Genomic DNA, 21,892 nt, shown 5'->3' on the forward strand with positions numbered 1-21,892 from the left:
TGATGCCAGTAATGTTGAACAACTTTTATGCTTATTTGCCATCTGTCTGTCTTCTTTGAAGAAATGTTCATTCAGATTCTTTACCTGCATGTTAACTGGGTTTTTTTTTTTTTAATTATTATTACTGAGTTGTAAAAGTTCTTTTTATTGATATGCATCCTTTATCAGGTAAATTATTTGCAAAATATTTTCTGCAATTTTCTGAATTACACTATAAATTCTTCCTATTTTATCTGCATCACTATCCTGGAAGGTAAATGGGTCATTATTATATTCATTTTACATCTGTTTTTATAGAAAGTTATATATTAACTTTGTCAAAGTGTTAGCAGTTGTTAATGGGCAAAAGATTAGGTCTGGGTCATCTTATACCTTCTACAGTGTTCTGTTTGTGATTTTGTTGACTGTGTAATGTAAATTGGAAGTTTGGGGATGATGAAAACAAAGAATCATTTAGAGTCTAGAATTTTTAAAAAATCAAAGTTTAGGCCGGGCGCGGTGGCTCAAGTCTGTAATCCCAGTGCTTTGGGAGACCGAGGCGGGTGGATCACTAGGTCAAGAGATCGAGACCATCCTGGTCAACATGGTGAAACCCCGTCTCTATTAACACAAAAAATTAGCTGGGCATGGTGGCGCGTGCCTGTAATCCCAGCTACTCAGGAGGCTGAGGCAGGAGAATTGCCTGAACCCAGGAGGCGGAGGTTGCGGTGAGCCGAGATCGCGCCATTGCACTCCAGCCTGAGTAACGAGCAAAACTCCGTCTCAAAAAAAAAAAAAAAAAAAAAAAACCAAAGTTTAGTGACAAACCCATTATTTTACCATTTTAATTCTGACCTGAATTCCCTAAAGTGGAACTTAACAAATAAAAATCTTGTTGAGTATTCTCAGAAGACAAGACTTTACAAAATGTTTGAAAACTAAAACATCTTATTTATTTGATAAATATGAGAGTAATTTATAAGCAAGTACCAAGTGGCCAAGGGCAAATGAAGAATGATGTTACTTTCAGTGAGGTGTAATACTAGCAAGAATATCCCCTCTTACTGAATGTGTTTGATCTGGGTTTTATCAGCAAGTCATTAAATTTGGGGGTTTATAATCCATCATACTTAACTAGATTTATCACCCTGGGATTTTGTTCCATTCCTTAATGTGGAATTTGAAAAGAATTCAAAAATTGACACTATTGTGATGGAATTTTCTCATGCCTTTGATAAAGGAAATATATAATGTATTAAATTTTATAGTGGAAGATAAGCCTGTTGAAGTCCAGTAAATATGCTTTCTGGTGATTTATTTATAATTTATTTTTAGTAACTTTTTTCCTGTTTTCTGTGTGTGCATATAAGCCCTCAGCCCTCCCTCACTAATCTCCCATGATCACTGCAGCTTCTAGCCTTTAGGTTGAAAAATCTTGGAGGGGAATAATAAAACTTAATTTTATTCTAAAATAGAGTGTTTCCATATATCTTTTTTTTTTTTTTTTTTTTTTTTTGAGACAGAATCTTGCTCCATCGCCAGGTGCCAGACTGGAGTGCAGTGGTGCGATCTCAGCTCACTGCAACCTCCGCCTCCCGGGTTCAAGCAATTCTCCTGCCTCAGCCTCCCGAGTAGCTGGGATTACAGGTGCATGCCACCAAGCCCAGCTAATTTTTATATTTTTATAAAATTATTAAAATTTTATTAAAATTATATTTTTATAAAATTAGAGATGAGGTTTCACCATGTTAGCCAGGATGGTCTCGATCTCTTGACCTTGTGATCCGCCCGCCTCAGCCTCCCAAAGTGCTGGGATTACAGGCATGAGCCACTGCGCCCGACTCCATATATCTTAAAACCAGGATTCATGCTGGGCACAGTGGCTCATGCCTTTAATCCCAGCACTTTGGGAGGCTGTTGGGAGACTGAGGTGGAGTACTTGAGTCCAGGTGTCAGAGACCAGCCTGGGCAACATGGCGAATCCGTGTCTCTACTAAAAAGTGCAAAAAATTATCTGGGTGTGCTGGCATTCTCCTGTGTTCCCAGCTACTTGGGAGGCTGAGGTGAGAGAATCCTTCTTTTCTCAATTTAATTGAGCCTGGGAGACTGAGCGGCAGTGAGTCGAGATGGTGCCACCCCCAGCCTTGGTAGCCGGAGTGAGACCCTGTCCCAAAAAAACAACAGAAACCCAAAAAAACAACAGAAACCCAAAAAAACAAAGCAGGATTTATCTTGTAAGCTTAATGAAGAAGTTTATTTTCAAGTAATTTCTTACTAATCACAAATTTCAGCATCAAAGGGTTAGTAAATTACTGGAGTTTTCCTTGAGTGCATTTAATACAAAGAACACATAAAGAAACAAGCTAGAAATAAAGATAATTATTTTGTGGAAAAGATTTAGTATTTAGGGTATGCATATTAAGATTAATGTACTGTTCTTTTAAAAAAAGTAATGTTACAGTTTTAGTATGATGTAATATAAAGTGTTATTTTTGAAAGATTCTGAATAATACATAGTTTTTAAGATATATTGCAATATCATAATTGTAGTGTACCTGCCATTGTAACTTGGTGATAGTTATTTAAAAAGTTTTAATGTTGAATTTTTCTAGGTGGATATTCCATCCATTATAACCAAGAAACTATTAAAAGCAGCAATGAAGCATATAGAAGTGATAGTTAAAGCCAGACAGAAAGGTAATACAGTTTTCTACTACATTTTGAGTGATTTTGTTTTTATACACCATTTTTTACCTGAAATAGCTAATTATGAGTACCAATTCATTAACTTATGTATTCACAGTTGCTGTAGAGTATTCTTTTAAACTGAAATCTCTTTCAGTAGTTTGCTAATAATGAGTGAAAACTCGAGAACCTTTGAAAATTAAAATAAAGTTAACTTTACTGCTGACACTCTCATTGTTTTTTAAATGATAATCTGTTTCTCTTTGGTATCTTTCATTTCTCTTCTCCCTTTCTCCTTAATTTCAATGGTTTTGACCTATTCTAGCCCATCCTATATATTGCTCTAGTTTACTTTCGTGATATGACAAGTCTCATGTTGTCTTTCTACTAAAAAAAAATTTAGTAACTATCATAACATCTAAATTGTGTATTTAACTCCTTTTCTATCTAGTCAGATATTAGATCTAGTCTTCTCTTTCGCTATGTATTATGCTTTAGCCAGGATGACCTATTTGCTGGTTCTTATGTTTGTGCTTTCCTTTTTATGGTCATGATTTGCACATAGCAAATGTTCATTAAATGTTTTCCCTTCCTTTCTTCCTTTTCTTTTTATCATATCCTGCAGGATCTTTTCTGATTGAGTGAGTGGAATCCTCATTTGAAACTTTTCATGCTCTAAGATCAAGCTCTAAAATGTTTCTTTTTAACAAAACTACTTCTATGCATTAAGTTCTTTATGAAACTGAGATTTTCCTTGTATTTGCATTTGGTATTCTTTTTTGTCAATGGTTTCTGAAGTATGTTCCGCAGAATACCACTCTACATACATGACCATATGACCAGAAGAGGTTTTATGGTCATATCTTTTGTTAATTACTATTGTATTCCCCTTGTAAAAATTCCCATAGGTAGGAGCACACCAAAAACTCTTGGTAGTTTTGCAGCAGTGAAATAGCTTTAACTTCAACCTAGCACGTTCCAAATTCATTTGAGCATGGAACCATTTATCCCTCCCACATAGTGTCAATTATTTTAATCAGAAAACATTTTGGGAAATTATGCTATAGGTAGATTTGAAGTTAAATGTAATTATCAGATTATTTGCCTCCCCACTTTTTTTTCTTTTCCCTGGAAAATTAAAGCAATTAAATCAAGAAGAGCTGCACTGTGAACCCAAGCAGTCATATGCTCAGTTCTGGCACAGTGCATGAATATACAAGGTGCTAAACAAATGCTGTTTTGTTGTTGTTGTTTTTGAGACGGAATCTCTCTCGTTGCCCAGGCTGGAGTGCTATGGCGCAACCTCCGCCTCCTGGGTTCAAACGATTCTCCTACCTCAGCCTCCCAGGTAGCTGGGATTACAGACATACGCCACTGCGCCAGGCTAATTTTGTATTTCAGTAGAGACAGGGTTTCTCCATGTTGGTCAGGCTGGTCTTGAACTCTCAACCTCAGGTGATCCACCCACCTCAGCCTCCCAAAGTGCTGGGATTACAGGTGTGAGCCACCGTGCCCAGCCCCTATATGCCCTTTGATATGAATAGTTCCTCAGATATGAGTATTATTTTAAATTATATATTTAAAAATTATTCTGTGTTCATCCTATAACAAGTAAAAATAATTTTACTTTCAACATATTTAAAGGGAGGCTGAGGCGGGTGGATCAGTTGAGGTCAGGAGGTTGAGACCAGCCTGGCCATCATGGTAAAACCCCATCTCTACTAAAAATACAAAAATTAGTGAGGTGTGGCGGCATGTGCCTTTAATTCCAGCTACTCAGGAGGCTGAGGCAGAATAATGGCTTTAACCCAGGAGGCAGACGTTGCAGTGATCAGAGATAGCACCACTGCACTCCAACCTGGGTGATAGAGCGAGACTCCATCTCAAAAAAAAAAAGAATGTAAAAGAATTTGAGTACATGTAACTTTTCTTCTTTTTAGATTAAAAAAGGTTTTTTTTTGTTTGTTTGTTTTTCTTTTAGAAATGATGTCTTACTGTGTTGCTCAGGCTCGTCTCAAACTCTTGGGCACAAGCAATCTGCCTGCCTTGGCTGTCCAAAGTTCTGAGATTACAGGCGTGAGCCACCATGCCTGGCCAAGTTCACATAACTTAATTGTGTTGTGAAGGCTACTTTACTGTCAGAAGAACGTATAGGAAAAGTATTTTTTTTTTTAAATCAGTAGATTTTATGTTTTAGAACAATTTACAGAAATATTGAGCAGAAAGTACAGTGAGTTCTCATACACTTTCACCTTTTCCTAATATTAAAACATCTTGCATTACTTGATACATTTGTTATAGTCAATGTGCCAATATTGATACCTTGTTATTAACTAAAGTCTGTAGTTTACATTAGGTTTTACTCTGACCTTGTACATTCTATGGATTTTGATAAATGTATAATCATGTATTCACCATTACAGTAGCATACTGAATAGTTTCACTGCCTAAAAATCCCCTGTGCTTTATCTCTTCATCCTTTTTCCTCTGATAACCCCGGCAACCACTGATCTGTCTCCACAGTTTTGACATTTCCAGAATGTTATATAGTTGGCATCACACAGTATGTTTCAGATGGATTTCATTCACTTAGAAATATACATTTAACTTCCTCTATTTTTTCATGGCTTGATAACCTATTTCTTTTTATTACTCAATTACATTCCATTGTACAGATATACCACATTTTGTTTATCCATTCACCAATTGAAGGGCATCTTGGTCCAGTCTTTGGCAATGATAAATAATGCTGCTATAAATGCTTAATACAGTTTTAATTTTGTTCTAAAGACAAAGACGAGAAGCCTCTCAGGCTATGAGTAAATGGAATAATCTTTTAATTTTTAGTAGAATTGATGAGTTTAGTAAAATCCCCAAATTATTTTGTCTCTATGAGAGTGATGTTATATATATAACACATTGTTAATCCCAGCACTTTGGAAAGCTGAAGCTGGGGGATTGCCTGAGCCCAGGAGTTTGAGACAAGCCTGGGCAACATAGTGAGACCCTGTCTCTACAAAAAAATAAAAAAATTAGCCGAGTGTGGTGGCGTGTGCCTGTAAGTCCTAGCTACTTGGGAGGCTGAAGCAGGAGTATTTCTTGAGCCTAGGAGTTTGAGATGCAGTGAGCTATGATCACCCCACTACCCTCCAGCCTGGGCAACAGAGCAAGACCCTGTCTCAAAAAAGAAAAAAAAAAAGAAAAAAAAGGAGAGTGATACATAGGTAAACTAATTTGACTTAAATTTATTATTGAATTATTGCAAGAAGCATTCCTAATTTGCTACTATTCATGTAAAAAATAATCCTCAATTATGAAGTCACCCAAAAATGCTACATTGGATTCATTAATTACGTTGTAATCATTATAATTAATGAAGTCCATAGAAGTGGAGGGCTTTGATTTTATCCCAAGATCCCAGTGTTCTAAATATTATGACAGTAAATTAGGTAGCCTTGTAAAAAAAGGTTTTTAAATTTTCGATTTTTCATTTCTTTTAATGTATAAATTTGTTTTCTAAGTTGTTTGGTTCTACATGTGAGCATAATTCAGGAAGTAAAATTTCATTTCTTCATCCATAGTTGTCTTTACTGTCTTGGCATCCTCTGCTTAATCTTCTTCTTGAGAATAGGCATTATATAGAAGTTTTCTGTCTATGTAAGTACTTCCATGGCTCTTAGAAATACTGAATATATATATGTGTGTGAATATATACACATATATATATATGAAATATGCGAATATGTGTACTTTCAATGTTTATATACATATATATATAAATAACTGCATATATAACATTTAAATTGAATAATTATTATGTAGAAGGACCTTACTCCAGACTTTCAACCTGAAGATATCTCTTTATCATAGATTTTGGGGACCTTTTCTTTTATGGTCTGAAAACTGCCAATTGATTAGGCATTAAGTATACTGGTGATTCAGTGGAGATTAATCCATGCTCTGTATTCTAGCATCTCTGTTTTGCTTATATTCTCTGTTAAGATTAAGATGTTTTCCCCCACTTTTAAATATTTTGCCTGATTTCTTTAATTTCTTATCGCTTAGGATTATAAAAATCCCTTATGTCTGACAGGTGCTGAGTAGATTCCAATCTGGTGATTTAATTTATATATGATGTGTGAATGCTGAATCACACCAAATATTATAATTACTTTTTTATATTACATGATGACTTTTCAGTGTTAATAACTTTTTACTAATACAGATTCTAAGACTCAAAGGGATTATTTCATTTGTTCAAAATCTTACCAGTAATGAAGCAGAGCTGGGACTTAGCACAGCTTACTGTTCTAAGATAGTGTGCACAGATTTCTGACTTTTATGCCCATGATATAAATTTCTAAAAGATCTATGCCCCAAATTCTCGAGGGATGAAAAAAAAACTTGGCAAATAATTTAAAATGCACTTCTTATAAAACTATGTCCTTTGCCAATCCCACTTTAGTATCACAAGTGCAGATAGCCTTGATTTACCTTCTTAGTAGTGTTGCCAAACTGAACTTGGTTCTGCTTCCCTAGTGTGCAGAAGAAAACCAAGCACTGACACTGGGATCTGCAGTATGAGAAAGTGAAGCATTTGTTGCTAACAAGGAGAAAAGGCAGTTAATGCTTATGACCTGAACTCCCCAGTGGCATACAAGCAAGGTTTTTAGACTTGGGGTAAATTTCAAGAAAGCAAAAGTTACATGTGAAATCATAAGTCAGTACATGAAGGTTATACATTGGTTTGACTCAGAAAGCCAGGATATCTTGAGGGCTTACAAGTGATAGGTGGATTCAGAGAGTCTTTGGTTTGCAGTTAGTTAAGAAAGCAAGGCTTTGTCTAAAAACCTGGGGTTAGCAGAAGGGAATGTTAAGGTTTGGCCTGTGGGTGTGACTCTCTTCAGGCCCCTCAGGAAGAAATTTAGAACAAACAACAGTGGTTAGAGTTCAGTCCTCAGTTCCCCCTTGTCTTAGGTCTACGTGACAGTGGTTGGCATTTTCTGTTTAGTGGGGGTCCACGTTTCTGAAACGTAGTTCAAGGACATACGTTACAATTTTATCTTTAGTTTCCGTAGGGAACCAAACATCTTGTGACTCTGGCTTACTTGGGTGGCTACTGTTTATGTTACTATTTTCTTGTTTAACAGGTTATTCACTTACTCTCCTAATTGCTGGTTGTAGGGCTAGCTAGGTGCCTGCAATTTCCCTTGAAGGGACTCAAAAGTTTTCCTTTATTTTCCTGCTGGGTGTCCTGGCAGGCTCCTAAGAAGAGTTACTGCTCCATCTCAGTATTCACACTGTTGGAATGCATATAATGCCTTTTTGTGTATATGAATATGCTTGCATTCTATTTCAATAAAAATAGAAGGAAATAGTTCTAAAATAAATGCCATTGAATTGGGATTAAGATTCCCAACACAGACTCCATGATGTGAAAACTCTGTACAGAGTGCAGAAAGGGAAAAGCTTCACTTGACTTTCCACTTAGTCTTTTCAGGTCTGTAAAAAGGAGACAATACTATTAATTTTACATTTGAAAATATTAGTTAACGCCAGGCCTAAAAAAAAACTTTGTTAACATAACTTTTATTTATCAGTTAATGTTTATTAAGAAATCTATCCTTTCATGGGCTTATACTTTAAACAGTTTTATATTTCCGATGTCCTATGCTCTGGGCTGAAGATCCACAACTTAACCAGTGAACACAAGTTCTATTGTGACCACAAGTTCTCTGAAAAGGAATTTGAGAGTAAAGACACTTGGTTTCAGGGACAGTTTGCAAACCAGGGAAACATAGCCTTCAGTGTAAAACAAAGGTGCATTTCAGAGAACAAAGACAGAGTTACTGGTTTTATAGCAAAAGTTCCTCCCCAGGTTCCCAATCGGGCCTGTTTATACAGATGAAGGATTGAAATCTGATTGGTCAATGCAACTGAATTCTGATTGGTTGATACAGCTGAATCCTGATTGGCTGGGACAGGTGAGCTTAGATTGGTTGGTTCATGTGAGCTTCTGATTGTTTGGTTTCCAGGCCCAAAACCAGAAATCTGCCAGATATTTCTTTGAAATAGCTTCTAGGGGCGGGGGTTTCTGGCCACAGTTTATCTTGGCACCCAACAGCAGGAACTGGTTTTGCTTGATTGTCGAAAGGGAGGTCCTATGGAAAAAGTTTCACAGCATCTTTCCGAGAACACAGAGATGTAAGTGTTTCCTTACCAGCTACAGCCTGGTTGTATTTTAAATTTGAGTTTCTCAGTTAGCTAGGGGGAGTCTATTTTGTCTGATGGCCGAGGGCATATTTTGATACTGTAAGTGCTTTAAAAGGTTACTTAGATGTGAAGCAGATGCAATTAAAGAATTTGAGGCTGGGCTCAGTGCCTCATGCCTAGAATCTCAGCACTTTAGGAGGCCAAGGCAGGTGGATCACCTGAGGTCAAGAGTTCCAGACTAGCCTGGCCAATGTGGTGAAATCCCATCTCTACAAAAAATATAAAAATTAGCTGGAGGTAGTGGCAGATGCCTGTAATCCCAGCTACTTGGGAGGCTGAGGCAGGAGAATTGTTTGGACCTGGAAGGTGGAGGTTGTAGTGAACTGAGATCATGCCATTGCACTCCAGCCTGGGGGACAAGAGCAAAACTCCGTCTCAAAAAAAAAAAAAAAAAAAAAAGGAATTTTGAGGCCTATAATCCCAGTACTTTGAGAGGCTAAGGTGAGCAGATTGCTTCAGTTCAGAAGTTTGAGACCAGCCTGGCAACATGACAAAACCCCATGTCTACAAAAAAATACAAAAATTAGTTGGGCACAGGAGTACCTGTGGGCCCAGCTACTCTGGAGATTCAGGTGGGAGGATCACTTGAGCCAAGGAGGTCGAGGCTGCAGTGAGCTGAGATTGCACCATAGCACTCCAGCCTGGGTGATGGAGCGAGACCTTGTCTCAAAAAAAAAATATTAATTTTGTGTAGGAAAGGTTTTGCTTTTGGAGAGGATAAAGAAGATACAGCATTTGATAACAAAAGCCTTATGTGTGCTAGAAGTTGTAAAAGTTGTTTTCTCCAATTTGTTCCACTTAATCATTTGCTATTATTTTATAACTTGTAGAGACATAAGTTTAAATTCCTGTTTACAAAGGGTCCATTTATCGATTTATTTCAAAGTAAGCAGGCTTCTCCAAGAATGCACGTTGAAAAGAGGCTAGGAAAGGAATGACTCGGTTACATGCTTTTTTAAAAAAAAAAAAATCTTCATTCACTGCAACTTCTGCCTCCCAGGTTCAAGCGAATCTTCTGCCTCAGCCTCCTCAGTAGCTGAGACTACAATCATGTGCCCTCACACCTGGCTAATTTTTGTATTTTTTGTAGAGATGGGATTTCGCCATGTTGGCCAGACTGGTCTCGAACTCCTGGCCTCAAGTGATTTGCCTACCTCGACCTCTCAAAGTGCTGGGATTTCAGGCGCGAGCCAAGGTGTCCAGCCCATGCTCTTCTATTTGTTACTGGAAATGACCAAAAGTATTTAATATCACTTAACTTGTTTCAATATTTATCTTTAATCTCTTTTTATAGTAAAAAATACAGAGTTTTTACAGCAAGCTGCTTTAGAAGAATATGGTCCAGAGCTTCATGTGGCTTTGAGAAGTCGGAGAGATGAATTACACTATTTAAGGAAACTTACGGAACTGCTTTTTCCTTATATTTTGCCTCCTAAAGCAACAGATTGCAGGTATAAAAAGACTAGACAATGTAATAGTATTTGGATATCATGCCATATGTATATTGCTATTTTTTATTATGATAGAAGTAAACTAGAACTTGAGGTTAGCCTATGAATAGCTTTTCATTTGGAAAAAATTTATTAAATTATTAATGTATAATTTATTATTTATTATGGTCTTAAAATGCCAATTTAAGTGCTATTTGTGGTGTGTTGTGTTGCTTATAATTTTTCTTTAAAACTGATCTTGGACATATGGCCCAGTGCAGTGGCTCACACCTATAATTCCAGCACTTTTGGAGCCCAAGGCAGGTGTATCACCTGCAGTTGGGAGTTTGAGACCAGCCTTACTAACATGGAGAAACCCCATCTCTACTAAAAATACAAAATTAGCCGGGCATGGTGGCGCTGGCCTGTAATTCCAGCTACTTGGGAGGCTGTGGCAGGAGAATCGCTTGAACCTGGGAGGCGGAGGTTAAAGTGAGCCAAGATCATGCCATTGCACTGGGCAACAAAAGCGAATCTCTGTCTCAAGAAAACAAACAAACAGACAAACTTATCTTGGACATAAAAGATAAATATGAGTAAAATTATTTTTGTTATTTTATATTTTAAAATATACATTATATTTTATTTCACGTGTTCCCCTTTAAAGATATGCACGTGATAATAGGCAGACACACTTGAACAAACTATATAGATAAGTTTATGTTTCAAGGTATCCAGCTGGGAAGAAGAATTGGAGGTCATCTAGTCTTTTCTCCCTTTTTCTGGCTGGACCATGTTTAGATTATTCTGTAAGTTACCTTGTTACTCTTACCCTAATAGCCCTTAGAGGAAACAGAGTCTCACTCTGTTGCCCAGACTGGACTGCAGTGGCATGATCTCAGCTCACTGCAACCTCCACCTCCTGGGTTCAGGTTCAAGTGATTCTTCTGCCTCAGCCTCCTGAGTAGCTGGGACTACAGGCAAGCACCACCATGCCAAGTTAATTTTTGTATTTTTAGTAGAAATGGGGCTTCTCCATGTTGGCCAGGCTGGTCTCGAACTCCTGACTTCGTGATCTGCCCACCTTGGCCTCCCAATGTGCTGGGATTGCAGGCATGAGTCACTTCACCTGACAACCATGGCTTATTTTTAGTACATCACTTTACATATCACTAAAATACTTATTTATCACTAAAATATTTATCATATCAATATATTTTAAAATAATTATTTTATCACTAAAATATTTAGAGTGATGTGCTTTAAATATTACTTTTTGTTTCACATTTTCATTTTGTTCTTAAAAGTATTTTAATATTTTAAATTACATGATTTTTATGCTACACTAGTTTATAATAGTAACAAATAGGATTATATGGTAATTACTATAATTATCTTAAGCATTAATTTAAATATATATTAAACATTTAAGTATTCTTAGAAAGTATTTTCTTGATTTTTAAAAATTTTTTAAAGTTTTTTGAGTTGGAATCTTGCTCTGTGGCCCAGGCTGGAGTGCAGTGATGTGATCTCGGCTCACTGCAACCTCTACCTCCCTGGTTCAAGCAATTCTTCTGCCTCAGACTCCCCAGTAGCTGGGATTACAGGCGTGTGCCACCACACCCAGCTAATTTTTGTGTTTTTAGTAGAGACGGGGTTTCACCATGTTGGCCAGGCTGGTCTAGAACTCCTGACCTCGTGATCCGTCCACCTCAGCGTCCGAAAGTGCTGGGATTATAGGTGTGAGCCACCGTGCCTGGCCAATAGAAAGTATTTTCTAATGTCCCCCAAGTTCCTCCTGTTAAGGGAATACTTTTTTTCTCTTAAATAATATTCTCTTTTAGCCAAGTAAGAAATCTCACTCTCTGCTATTCAACATGTAGTCTGCAGACCAGTGGCATGAATGTTGGTTGACAGTTTGTTAGAAATGCAGAATCTTAGGTAATTCATACGCACTTGAAAGTTAAGAAGTTTATAAATTACTAAATATAAACAATTATTATCATTTATTTTTTCAGATCTCTGACCTTACTTATAAGAGAAATCCTGTCTGGCTCTGTGTTCCTTCCTTCTTTGGATTTCCTAGCTGATCCAGTAAGACTCAAACATTTTTTTTAATTGTTACAAAATACACTTAATATAAAATTTACTATCTTAAAGATTTTTATGCATATAGTCAATGATAATGAAAACATTTATATTGTTGTGCAACCATCCCCACTCTCCATCTCCAGAACTCTTCTTCTTATGAAACTGAGACTCTACACCTGTTAGCAGTAACTCCTCATTCCTTCCTTCCTCCAGCTCTCCTGGTAACCATCATTCTGCTTTTTGTCTCCATGAATTTGACTACTCTGGTTACCACATATAAATGGAATCATACAGTATTAGTCTTTTTATGACTGGCTTATTTCACTTAGCATAATGTCTTCAAGATTCATCTATGTTGTAGCATGTGTCAGAATTTCCTTCCTTTTCAAGGCTGAGTAGTATTCTGTTGTATGTGTATAACATGTTTTATTTTCATCCATTGATGGACACTTGGGATGTTCATCCATTGATGGATACTTCAGATGCCTCTACCTTTGATTCAGTAAGATTCTGAAGAAACAAGAATGATTTAGAAATATTTTAAATGCCAAAATCAGAATAGTTTTTATTTGCCGATTTTCACAAACGTTAAGAACCTCTTTTTGTAGATGTAAAAAAGTCCCTGCTGTAATACATATGTGCAGATTTTTTGCCACTGCTCCATTTGTTTCTTTATTTTTCTAGAAACTTTCATAATATAAGTTAGGACAATTTTGGGGAGAATGCAGTAATGGAATTATTTTGATTTACATTTATTATTTTCCACTAGGATACTGTGAATCATTTGCTTATCATCTTCATAGATGACAGTCCAGTGAGTATTGAATATATTAGAAAACACTTCAGATTGCATTGAATTTTGATTGTGTATGTCAAATCAGGTGGGAATTTTACCGAGTTAATAATTTTCTTTCTTTCAAAGCCTGAAAAAGCAACTGAACCGGCTTCTCCTTTGGTTCCATTCTTGCAGAAATTTGCAGAACCTAGAAATAAAAAGCCGTCTGTAAGCATTTTCAGCAATAACATTTTTTTGATATAAACAATTTTAGAACTCATTTATATAGCTTAAACTTACTCTTTCTCTTATATTGAGGTGCTGAAGTTAGAATTGAAGCAAATCAGAGAGCAACAAGATCTTTTATTTCGTTTTATGAACTTTCTGAAACAAGAAGGAGCGGTGCACGTGTTGCAGTTTTGTTTGACTGTGGGTGAGGCTTACCTGTGTATTTTACAAAAGTAATTTTTAAACCTTTTAATGTACTTGAATATTTTAAATCATATCTGATGTTGTGGTACCCATCTATCAATGTACTAAATTTCGTATACTAGATTTTCTTTTTTTTTATTTATTTATTTTTATTTATTTATTTATTTATTTTTATTGCATTTTAGGTTTTGGGGTACATGTGAAAAACATGCAAGGTTGTTGCATAGGTGCATACGTGGCAGTGTGATTTGCTGCCTCCCTCCCCTTCACCTATATCTGGCATTTCTCCCCATGCTATCCCTCCCCAACTCCCCACCCCCCCGCTGTCCCCCCCAACAGACCCCCATGTATAGTGCTCCCCTCCCTGTGTCCATGTGTTCTCCTTGTTCAACACCCGCCTATGAGTGAGAACATGTGGTGTTTGATTTTGTGTTCTTGTGTCAGTTTGCTGAGAATGATGGTTTCCAGGTTCATCCATGTCCCTACAAAGGACGTGAACTCCTCGTTTTTAATGGCTGCATAATATTCCATGGTGTATATGTGCCACATTTTTCCTGTCCAGTCTATCATCGATGGGCATTTGGGTTGGTTCCAGGTCTTTGCTATTGTAAATTGTGCTGCAATGAACATTCGTGTGCATGTGTCCTTATAGTAGAATGATTTATAATCCTTTGGATATATACCCAGTAATGGGATTGCTGGGTCAAATGGAATTACTATTTCTAGGTCCTTGAGGAATCGCCACACTGTTTTCCACAGTGGTTGAACTAATTTACACTTCCACCAACAGTGTAAAAGTGTTCCTATTTCTCCACATCCTCTCCAGCATCTGTTTTCTCCAGATTTTTTAATGATCGCCATTCTAACTGGCATGAGATGGTTTATCAATGTAGTTTTGATTTGCATTTCTCTAATGACCAGTGATGATGAGCATTTTTTCATATGTTTGTTGGCCTCGTGTATGTCTTCTTTTGTAAAGTATCTGTTCATATCCTTTGCCCATTTTTGAATGGGCTTGTTTGTTTTTTTCTTGTAAATCTTTTTTAGCTCATTGTAAATTCTGGATATCAGCCCTTTGTCAGACGGGTAGGCTGCAAAAATTTTTTCCCATCCTGTTGGTTGCCGATTCACTCTATTGACTGTTTCTTTTGCCGTGCAGAAGCTGTGGAGTTTGATTAGGTCCCATTTGTCTATTTTGGCTTTTGTTGCCAATGCTTTTGGTGTTTTGGTCATAAAGTCCTTGCCTACGCCTATGTCCCGAATGGTTTTGCCTAGGTTTCCTTCTAGTGTTTTTATGGTGTTAGGTCTTATGTTTAAGTCTTTAATCCATCTGGAGTCAATTTTAGTGTAAGGTGTCAGGAAGGGGTCAAGTTTCTGCTTTCTGCATATGGCTAGCCAGTTTTCCCAACACCACTTATTGAACAGGGAATCCTTTCCCCATTGCTTGTTTTTTTCAGGTTTGTCAAAGATCGGGTGTTTGTAGATATGTTGTGTCGCCTCCGACGCCTCTGTTGTGTTCCATTGGTCTATATCTCTGTTTTGGTACCAGTACCATGCTGTTTTGATTACTGTAGCCTTGTAGTAGAGTTTGATGTCCGGTAGTGTGATGCCTCCCGCTTTGTTCTTTTTGCTTAGAATTGACTTGGCTATGCGGGCTCTCTTTTGGTTCCATATGAAGTTTAAGGTGGTTTTTTCCAGTTCTGTGAGGAAGGTCATTGGTAGCTTGATGGGGATAGCGTTGAATCTGTAAATTACTTTGGGCAGTATGGCCATTTTCACGATACTAATTCTTCCTAAGCATGAACATGGAATGTTTCTCCATCTGTTTGTGTCCTCTCTTATTTCGTTGAGCAGTGACTTGTAGTTCTCCTTGAAGAGGTCATTTACGTTCCTTGTTAGTTGTATTCCTAGGTATTTTATTCTCTTTGTAGCAATTGTGAATGGCAGTTTGTTCTTGATTTGGCTCTCTTTAAGTCTGTTATTGGTTTATAGGAATGCTTGTGATTTTTGCACATTGATTTTGTATCCTGAGACTTTGCTGAAGTTGCTTATCAGTTTCAGGAGATTTTGGGCTGAGGTGATAGGGTCTTCTAGATATACAATCATGTCATCTGCAAATAGAGACAATTTGACTTCCTCCTTTCCTAATTGAATACTCTTTATTTCTTTTTCTTTCCTGATTGCTCTGGCTAGAACTTCCAGTAGTATATTGAATAGGAGTGGTGAGAGAGGGCATCCTTGTCTAGTGCCAGATTTCAAAGGGAATGCTTCCAGTTTTTGCCCATTCAGTATGATATTGGCTGTTGGTTTGTCATAAATAGCTTTTATTATTTTGAGATACGTTCCGTCGATACCTAGTTTATTGAGAGTTTTTAGCATAAAGGGCTGTTGAATTTTGTCGAAGGCCTTCTCTGCATCAATTGAGATAATTATGTGGTTTTTGTTTTTGGTTCTGTTTATGTGGTGAATTACATTTATAGACTTGCGTATATTCAACCAGCCTTGCATCCCCGGGATGAGTCCTACTTGATCATGGTGGATAAGCTTTTTGATATGCTGTTGTAATCGGCTTGCCAGTATTTTATTGAAGATTTTTGCTTCTATGTTCATCATGGATATTGGCCTGTAGTTTTCTTTTTTTGTTGAGTCCCTGCCGGGTTTTGGTATTAGGATGAGTTTGGTCTCATAAAATGATTTGGGAAGGATTCCCTCTTTTTGGATTATTTGGAATAGTTTCAGTAGGAATGGTACCAGTTCCTCTTTGTATGTCTGGTAGAATTTGGCTGTGAACCCATCTGGGCCTGGGCTTTTTTTGGGTGGTAGGCTCTTAATTGCTGCCTTGACTTCAGACCTTGTTATTGGTCTATTCAGGGTTTCGACTTCTTCCTGGTTTAGGCATGGGAGAAGGCTACTGTCCAGGAATTTATCCATTTCTTCCAGGTTTTCTAATTTATGTGCATAGAGTTGTTTGTAATAATCTCTGATGATGGTTTGAATTTCTGTGGCATCTGTGGTGATATCCCCTTTATCATTTTTTATTGCATCTATTTGGTTATTCTCTCTTTTCTTTTTTGTTAGTCTGGCTAGTGGTCTGTCTATTTTGTTGATCTTTTCAAAAAACCAGCTCCTGGATTTATTGATTTTTTTGTAGGGTTTTTCGTGTCTCTATCTCCTTCAATTCTGCTTTGATCGTAGTAATTTCTTGTCTTCTGCTAGGTTTTGAGTTTTTTTGATCTTGCTCCTCTAGCTCTTTCAATTTTGATGATAGGGTGTCAATTTTAGATCTCTCCTTTTTTCTCATGTGGGCACTTATTGCTATATATTTTCCTCTAGAGACTACTTTAAATGTGTCCCAGAGATTCTGGTATGTGGTGTCTTCGTTCTCGTTGGTTTCGAAGAACATCTTTATTTCTGCCTTCATTTCAGTGTTTATCCAGTCAACATTCAGGAGAAAGTTGTTCAATTTCCATGAGGCTGTGCGGTTCTGGGTTGGCTTCTGAATTCTGAGTTCTAACTTGATTGCACTGTGGTCTGAGAGACTGTTTGTTATGGTTTCCGTTCTTTTGCATTTGCTGAGGAGTGATTTCCTTCCAATTATGTGGTCAATTTTAGAGTAGGTGTGATGTGGTGCTGAGAAGAATGTATATTCTGTGGATTTGGGCTGGAGAGTTCTGTAAATGTCTATTAGGTTTGCTTGTTCCAGGTCTGAGTTCAAACCCTGGATATCCTTATTAATTTTCTGTCTCGTTGATCTGTCTAATATTGACAATGGTGTGTTGAAGTCTCCCACTATTATTGTGTGGGAGTCCAAGTCTCTTTGCAAGTCTTTAAGAACTTGCCTTATGTATCTGGGTGCTCCTGTATTAGGTGCATATACATTTAGGATCGTTAGCTCTTCTTGTTGCATTGATCCTTTTACCATTATGCAATGTCCTTCTTTGTCTCTTTTGATCTTTGTTGCTTTAAAGTCTATTTTATCAGAGATGAGAATTGCAACTCCTGCTTTTTTTTTGCTCTCCATTTGCTTGGTAAATCTTCCTCCATCCCTTTATTTTGAGCCTTTGTGTATCCTTGCAAGTGAGGTGGGTTTCCTGGATACAGCACGCTGATGGGTTTTGGCTTTTTATCCAATTTGCCAGTCTGTGTCTTTTGATAGGGGCATTTAGTCCATTTACATTTAGGGTTAATATTGTTATGTGTGAATTCGATCCTGTCATTTTGATGCTAGCTGGCTGTTTTGCCCATTGGTTGATGCAGATTCTTCATTGTGTTGCTGCTCTTTACCATTTCGTGTGTTTTTGGAGTGGCTGGTGCTGGTTGTTTTTTTCTATGTGTAGTGTCTCCTTCAGGAGCTCTTGTAAAGCTGGTCTGGTGGTGATGAAATCTGTGAGTACTTGCTTGTTCACAAAGGATTTTATTTTTCCTTCACTTATGAAGCTTAGTTTGGCTGGATATGCAATTCTGGGTTGAAAGTTCTTTTCTTTAAGGATGTTGAATATTGACCCCCACTCTCTTCTGGCCTGTAGGGTTTCTGTTGAGAGATTGTGAGTCTGATGGGTTTCCCTTTGTGGGTAACCCGACCTTTCTCTCTGGCTGCCCTTAGTCTTTTCTCCTTCATTTCAACCCTGGTGAATCTGATGATTATGTGCCTTGGGGTTGCTCTTCTAGAGGAATATCTTTGTGGTGTTCTCTGTATTTCCTGGACTTGAATATTGGCCTGCCTTGCTAGGTTGGGGAAGTTTTCCTGGATAATATCCTGAAGAGTATTTTCCAGCTTGGATGCATTCTCTTCGTCACATTCAGGTACACCTATCACACGTAGATTAGGTCTTTTCACATAGTCCCATAATTCTTGTTGACTTTGTTCATTCCTTTTTACCTTGTTTTCTCTAATCTTATCTTCTCGTTTTATTTCATTGAGTTGATCTTCGACCTCTGATATCCTTTCTTCTGCTTGGTGAATTCGGCTGTTGAAACTTGTGCATGCTTCGCGAAGTTCTCGTGTTGTGTTTTTCAGCTCCATCAATTCACTCATATTCCTCTCTAAGTTGTCCATTCTCGTTAGCATTTCATCAAGTCTTTTTTCCAGGTTCTTAGTTTCTTTACATTGGTTTAGAACATGTTCTTTTAGCTCACGGAAGTTTCTTATTATCCACTTTCTGAAAGCTGATTCTGTCATTTCATCACACTCATTCTCCATCCAGTCTTGTTCCCTTGCTGGTGAGGAGTTGTGCTCCCTTGTAGGAGGAGAGGTGTTCTGGTTTCGGGTGTGTTCATCCTTTTTGCGCTGGTTTCTTCCCATCTTTGTGGATTTATCCACCTATCGACTTTGTAGTTGCTGTCTTTCTGATTTTTGTAATTTTAAGTCTGCAGCAGCTGAACTCATAAACCCCCTTTTCTTCCCCCCAGGTGTTCTGGCCCAGGGAGTAGTTAGGGCTTTATGATTTTCAGCTGCGTTGCTGTCGTTTTCCCTGCCCACAAGGTGGCAGTCTAGTCACACAGCCTGCAGAGGCTTCGCTGAGCTGCTGTGGGCTCCGCCCAGCTTCCGTGTGAGCTTCCCTGCAGTCCTGTTTATATGGGTGTAGTTAGAACTGCTTCCGCTATTCTGACCCGCCCCTGTAGTGACGGAGTCTCTGTAGTGGCGAGTTGTCGTGGTTACGGCAAATTGCCCCGGGAACTGCAGGGTGTTTCCCGATGGAGGACGCCCCTCCCCCACAGAGCTGGACTGTCCCTGGTTCAGCCGTGTTTCCAGTGGGGCCTTCTTTGCCCGGGAATCTCTTGGCTTGACTCCCTGCCTCAGCTCCCCTTGCTGGCCCAGAGGGGACACAGTCTCGTTCACTTTGCTCAAGGAGCTGCTGCTCCCTGCCCCGGTGCAGGCCGAGCGGCTGCTCCGGTCCAACCAGCGGTGCTGGGAACCCGTGGAGCTTCTCCGCCTGTGAATCTCCTGGTCTGTGGGCAGTTAAAATCCGCTGCCCTGTGTGCCGCTGCGTCAGCCGAAGCAGAGGCACTGAGATTCGTGGCACACCCTTGCCTGGGGGTCTCCTGGCTTGACTCCCTGCTTCAGCTCCCCTTGCTGGCTCAGAGGGAACTCTGTCTCTGTCGCTCCACATAAGAAGCTGCTGCCCCCCGCCCCAGGGCGTAGGCTGAGCGGCCACGCTGCTCAAACCAGCGGCGCTGGCGACCCGTGGGGCTTCTCCTCCTGTGACTCTCCTGGTCTGTGGGCAGTAAAAATCCGTCTGGAAATGCGGCGTCCACTCACCCTCTGCGCCTTCTCTTGGAGCTGCAATCCCGACTTCCTCCTAAGCGGCCATCTTGTTCTGTCTTTCATATACTAGATTTTCTAAGAGCGTCTGTGAGTTTCTTTCAAGTGCTCACTCCTTTCCATATTGGGAAATAATCTGTCATTGACTTCGTTCAAATCCTAGTAGCAGAAAAAGAAAAAACTACTAAAAATACAATATAAGGCCAGGTGCACTGACTCACGCCTATAATCCCAGCTCTTTGGGAGGCCTAAGGGGGTGGATCACCTAAGGTCGGGAGTTCGAGACCAGCCTGGCCAATGTGGTGAAACCTTGTCTCTACTGAAAATACAAGAATTAGCTGGGTGTGGTGGCGGGTGCCTGCAATCCCAGCTACTTGGCAGATTGAGGCAGGAGAATCACTTGAACCTGGGAGGCAGAGTTTGCAGTGAGCCAAGATCGAGCCATTGCACTCCAGCCTGGGCAACAAGAGCGAAACTCCGTATAAGATATATACATATATATATATATATATATATATATACACACACACACACACACATACACACACACACACATACACACACACACACACACACACACAGACATATATATATTGAATATATATAAAAGACCCAAACTGTAGCCCTTATCAATATCACTTGTTCACAGTTTTTGTATAGCATTGTTTTGATTAAAATATCAAGTATAAAAATGTGTGATTTTGATTATAAGCTCTCTAGCATTATAGATTATTGGATTTACAAAAAACTTTATAAACTATGAAAAGTTTATTTTTAATGCATTTAATTTCTTTTTAAAATATAACTTTAAAAAAATTGAGGTAAAATTTATATAGTGAAACTCATAGAATTTAAACGTATAGTTTGATCAGTTTTACACATGTGTACATCCATGTAACCTGCATCTTTATCAAGATGCAGAACATTTATTTCCGTCAGCCCAGGAAGTTCCCTTAGGCTTCTTCCCAAGAGATCCACCCTTTCCACCTACTCCTGCCAAAGCAATCACTGGTCTCCTTTCTCTCACCACAGATTAGTTTTGCCTGTATAATTTTTTTTTTAATATAAATGGAATCACATAACATATACTCCTTTGTGTCTGGCTTCCTTCATTCAGGATAATGCTTTTTAAGGTTCATATATGTTTTTGTCTAAATAAGTAATTTGGGCCAGACATGGTGGCTCATTCCTGTAATCCCAGCACTTCAGGAGGCTGAGGTAGGTGGATCACTTGAGGTCAGGAGTTCGAGACCAGCGTGGGCAAAATGGTGATCCCCTGTCTTGACAAAAATACAAAAATTAATTGGGCGTGTTGGCTCATGCCTATAATTCCAGGTACTCGGAAGGCTGAGGCAAGAGACTCGCTTGAGCTCGGGAGGTGGAGTTTGCAGTGAGCTGAGACCATGCTACTGCACTCCATCCGGGGTGACAGAGTGAGACTGTCTCAAAAATAGATGAATAAATACGTAGTTTGTTCTTTGCTGAGTGGTATGCCGTTGTATGAATATATTTATCTTTTAAACTTTATTACTAGGTGCACACACATTTAAGATTGTTGTATCTTCTTAATAAATTTATCCTTTTATCATTATAAAATGCTTCTCTCTTGTATCTGTTAATTTTCAGTCTTGAAGTTCTACTTTGTCTGATGTTAATATGGCCACATCATCTTTCTTTATACTTAGGTGTGCATTTGTATATCTTTTTCTATCTGATTGAAATGTTTGATGTATTTCTAGTAAGCAGCATATAGCTGCTCTTGCTTTAAAAAAAAAAACTAAGTCATCTTTGCTTTTTAATTGGTATCTGTAGTACATTTACACTTGATATATTTATTATATGTTTATTGTTAGGGCTTCCATCTTGGTGTTTGTTTTATATTTGTCCTGTATATTCTTTGCTTTTTTTTCCCTCCTTTTTTGACTTTCTTGAAATTTTTTTAGTATTTTGTTTTATCTCTCCTAT

At 38.3% G+C, this 21,892-nt stretch overlaps 1 protein-coding gene across 26 annotated transcripts in view; it reads left to right on the forward strand.

Annotated features, from left to right (window-relative positions):
* SNX14 (sorting nexin 14) overlaps positions 1 to 21,892 on the forward strand; it is a 160,776-nt gene that overhangs the window by 37,057 nt on the left and 101,827 nt on the right. For 23 of the 26 annotated variants that reach the window (XR_010336683.1, XR_010336679.1, XR_010336684.1 and 20 more), the window contains 6 exons: positions 2,592 to 2,676; positions 10,232 to 10,388; positions 12,386 to 12,461; positions 13,228 to 13,272; positions 13,381 to 13,461; positions 13,552 to 13,666. Coding sequence is in view for 4 of the 26 variants with exons in the window: in XM_012468806.2 (XP_012324229.1) it covers positions 2,592 to 2,676; positions 10,232 to 10,388; positions 12,386 to 12,461; positions 13,228 to 13,272; positions 13,381 to 13,461; positions 13,552 to 13,666 (559 nt within the window). In the remaining 22 variants the exon portion in view is untranslated. Of the gene's footprint in view, positions 1 to 2,591; positions 2,677 to 10,231; positions 10,389 to 12,385; positions 12,462 to 13,227; positions 13,273 to 13,380; positions 13,462 to 13,551; positions 13,695 to 21,892 lie in introns of those variants that run through there. The other 3 variants (XM_021665562.2, XM_021665564.2, XR_010336691.1) reach the window with 2 other exon arrangements.

This window comes from Aotus nancymaae, unplaced genomic scaffold (genome assembly GCF_030222135.1).
Source record: "Aotus nancymaae isolate 86718 unplaced genomic scaffold, 86718_ANA_hifiasm-v0.15.2.pri h1tg000040l, whole genome shotgun sequence".
Lineage (NCBI taxonomy): Eukaryota > Metazoa > Chordata > Mammalia > Primates > Aotidae > Aotus > Aotus nancymaae.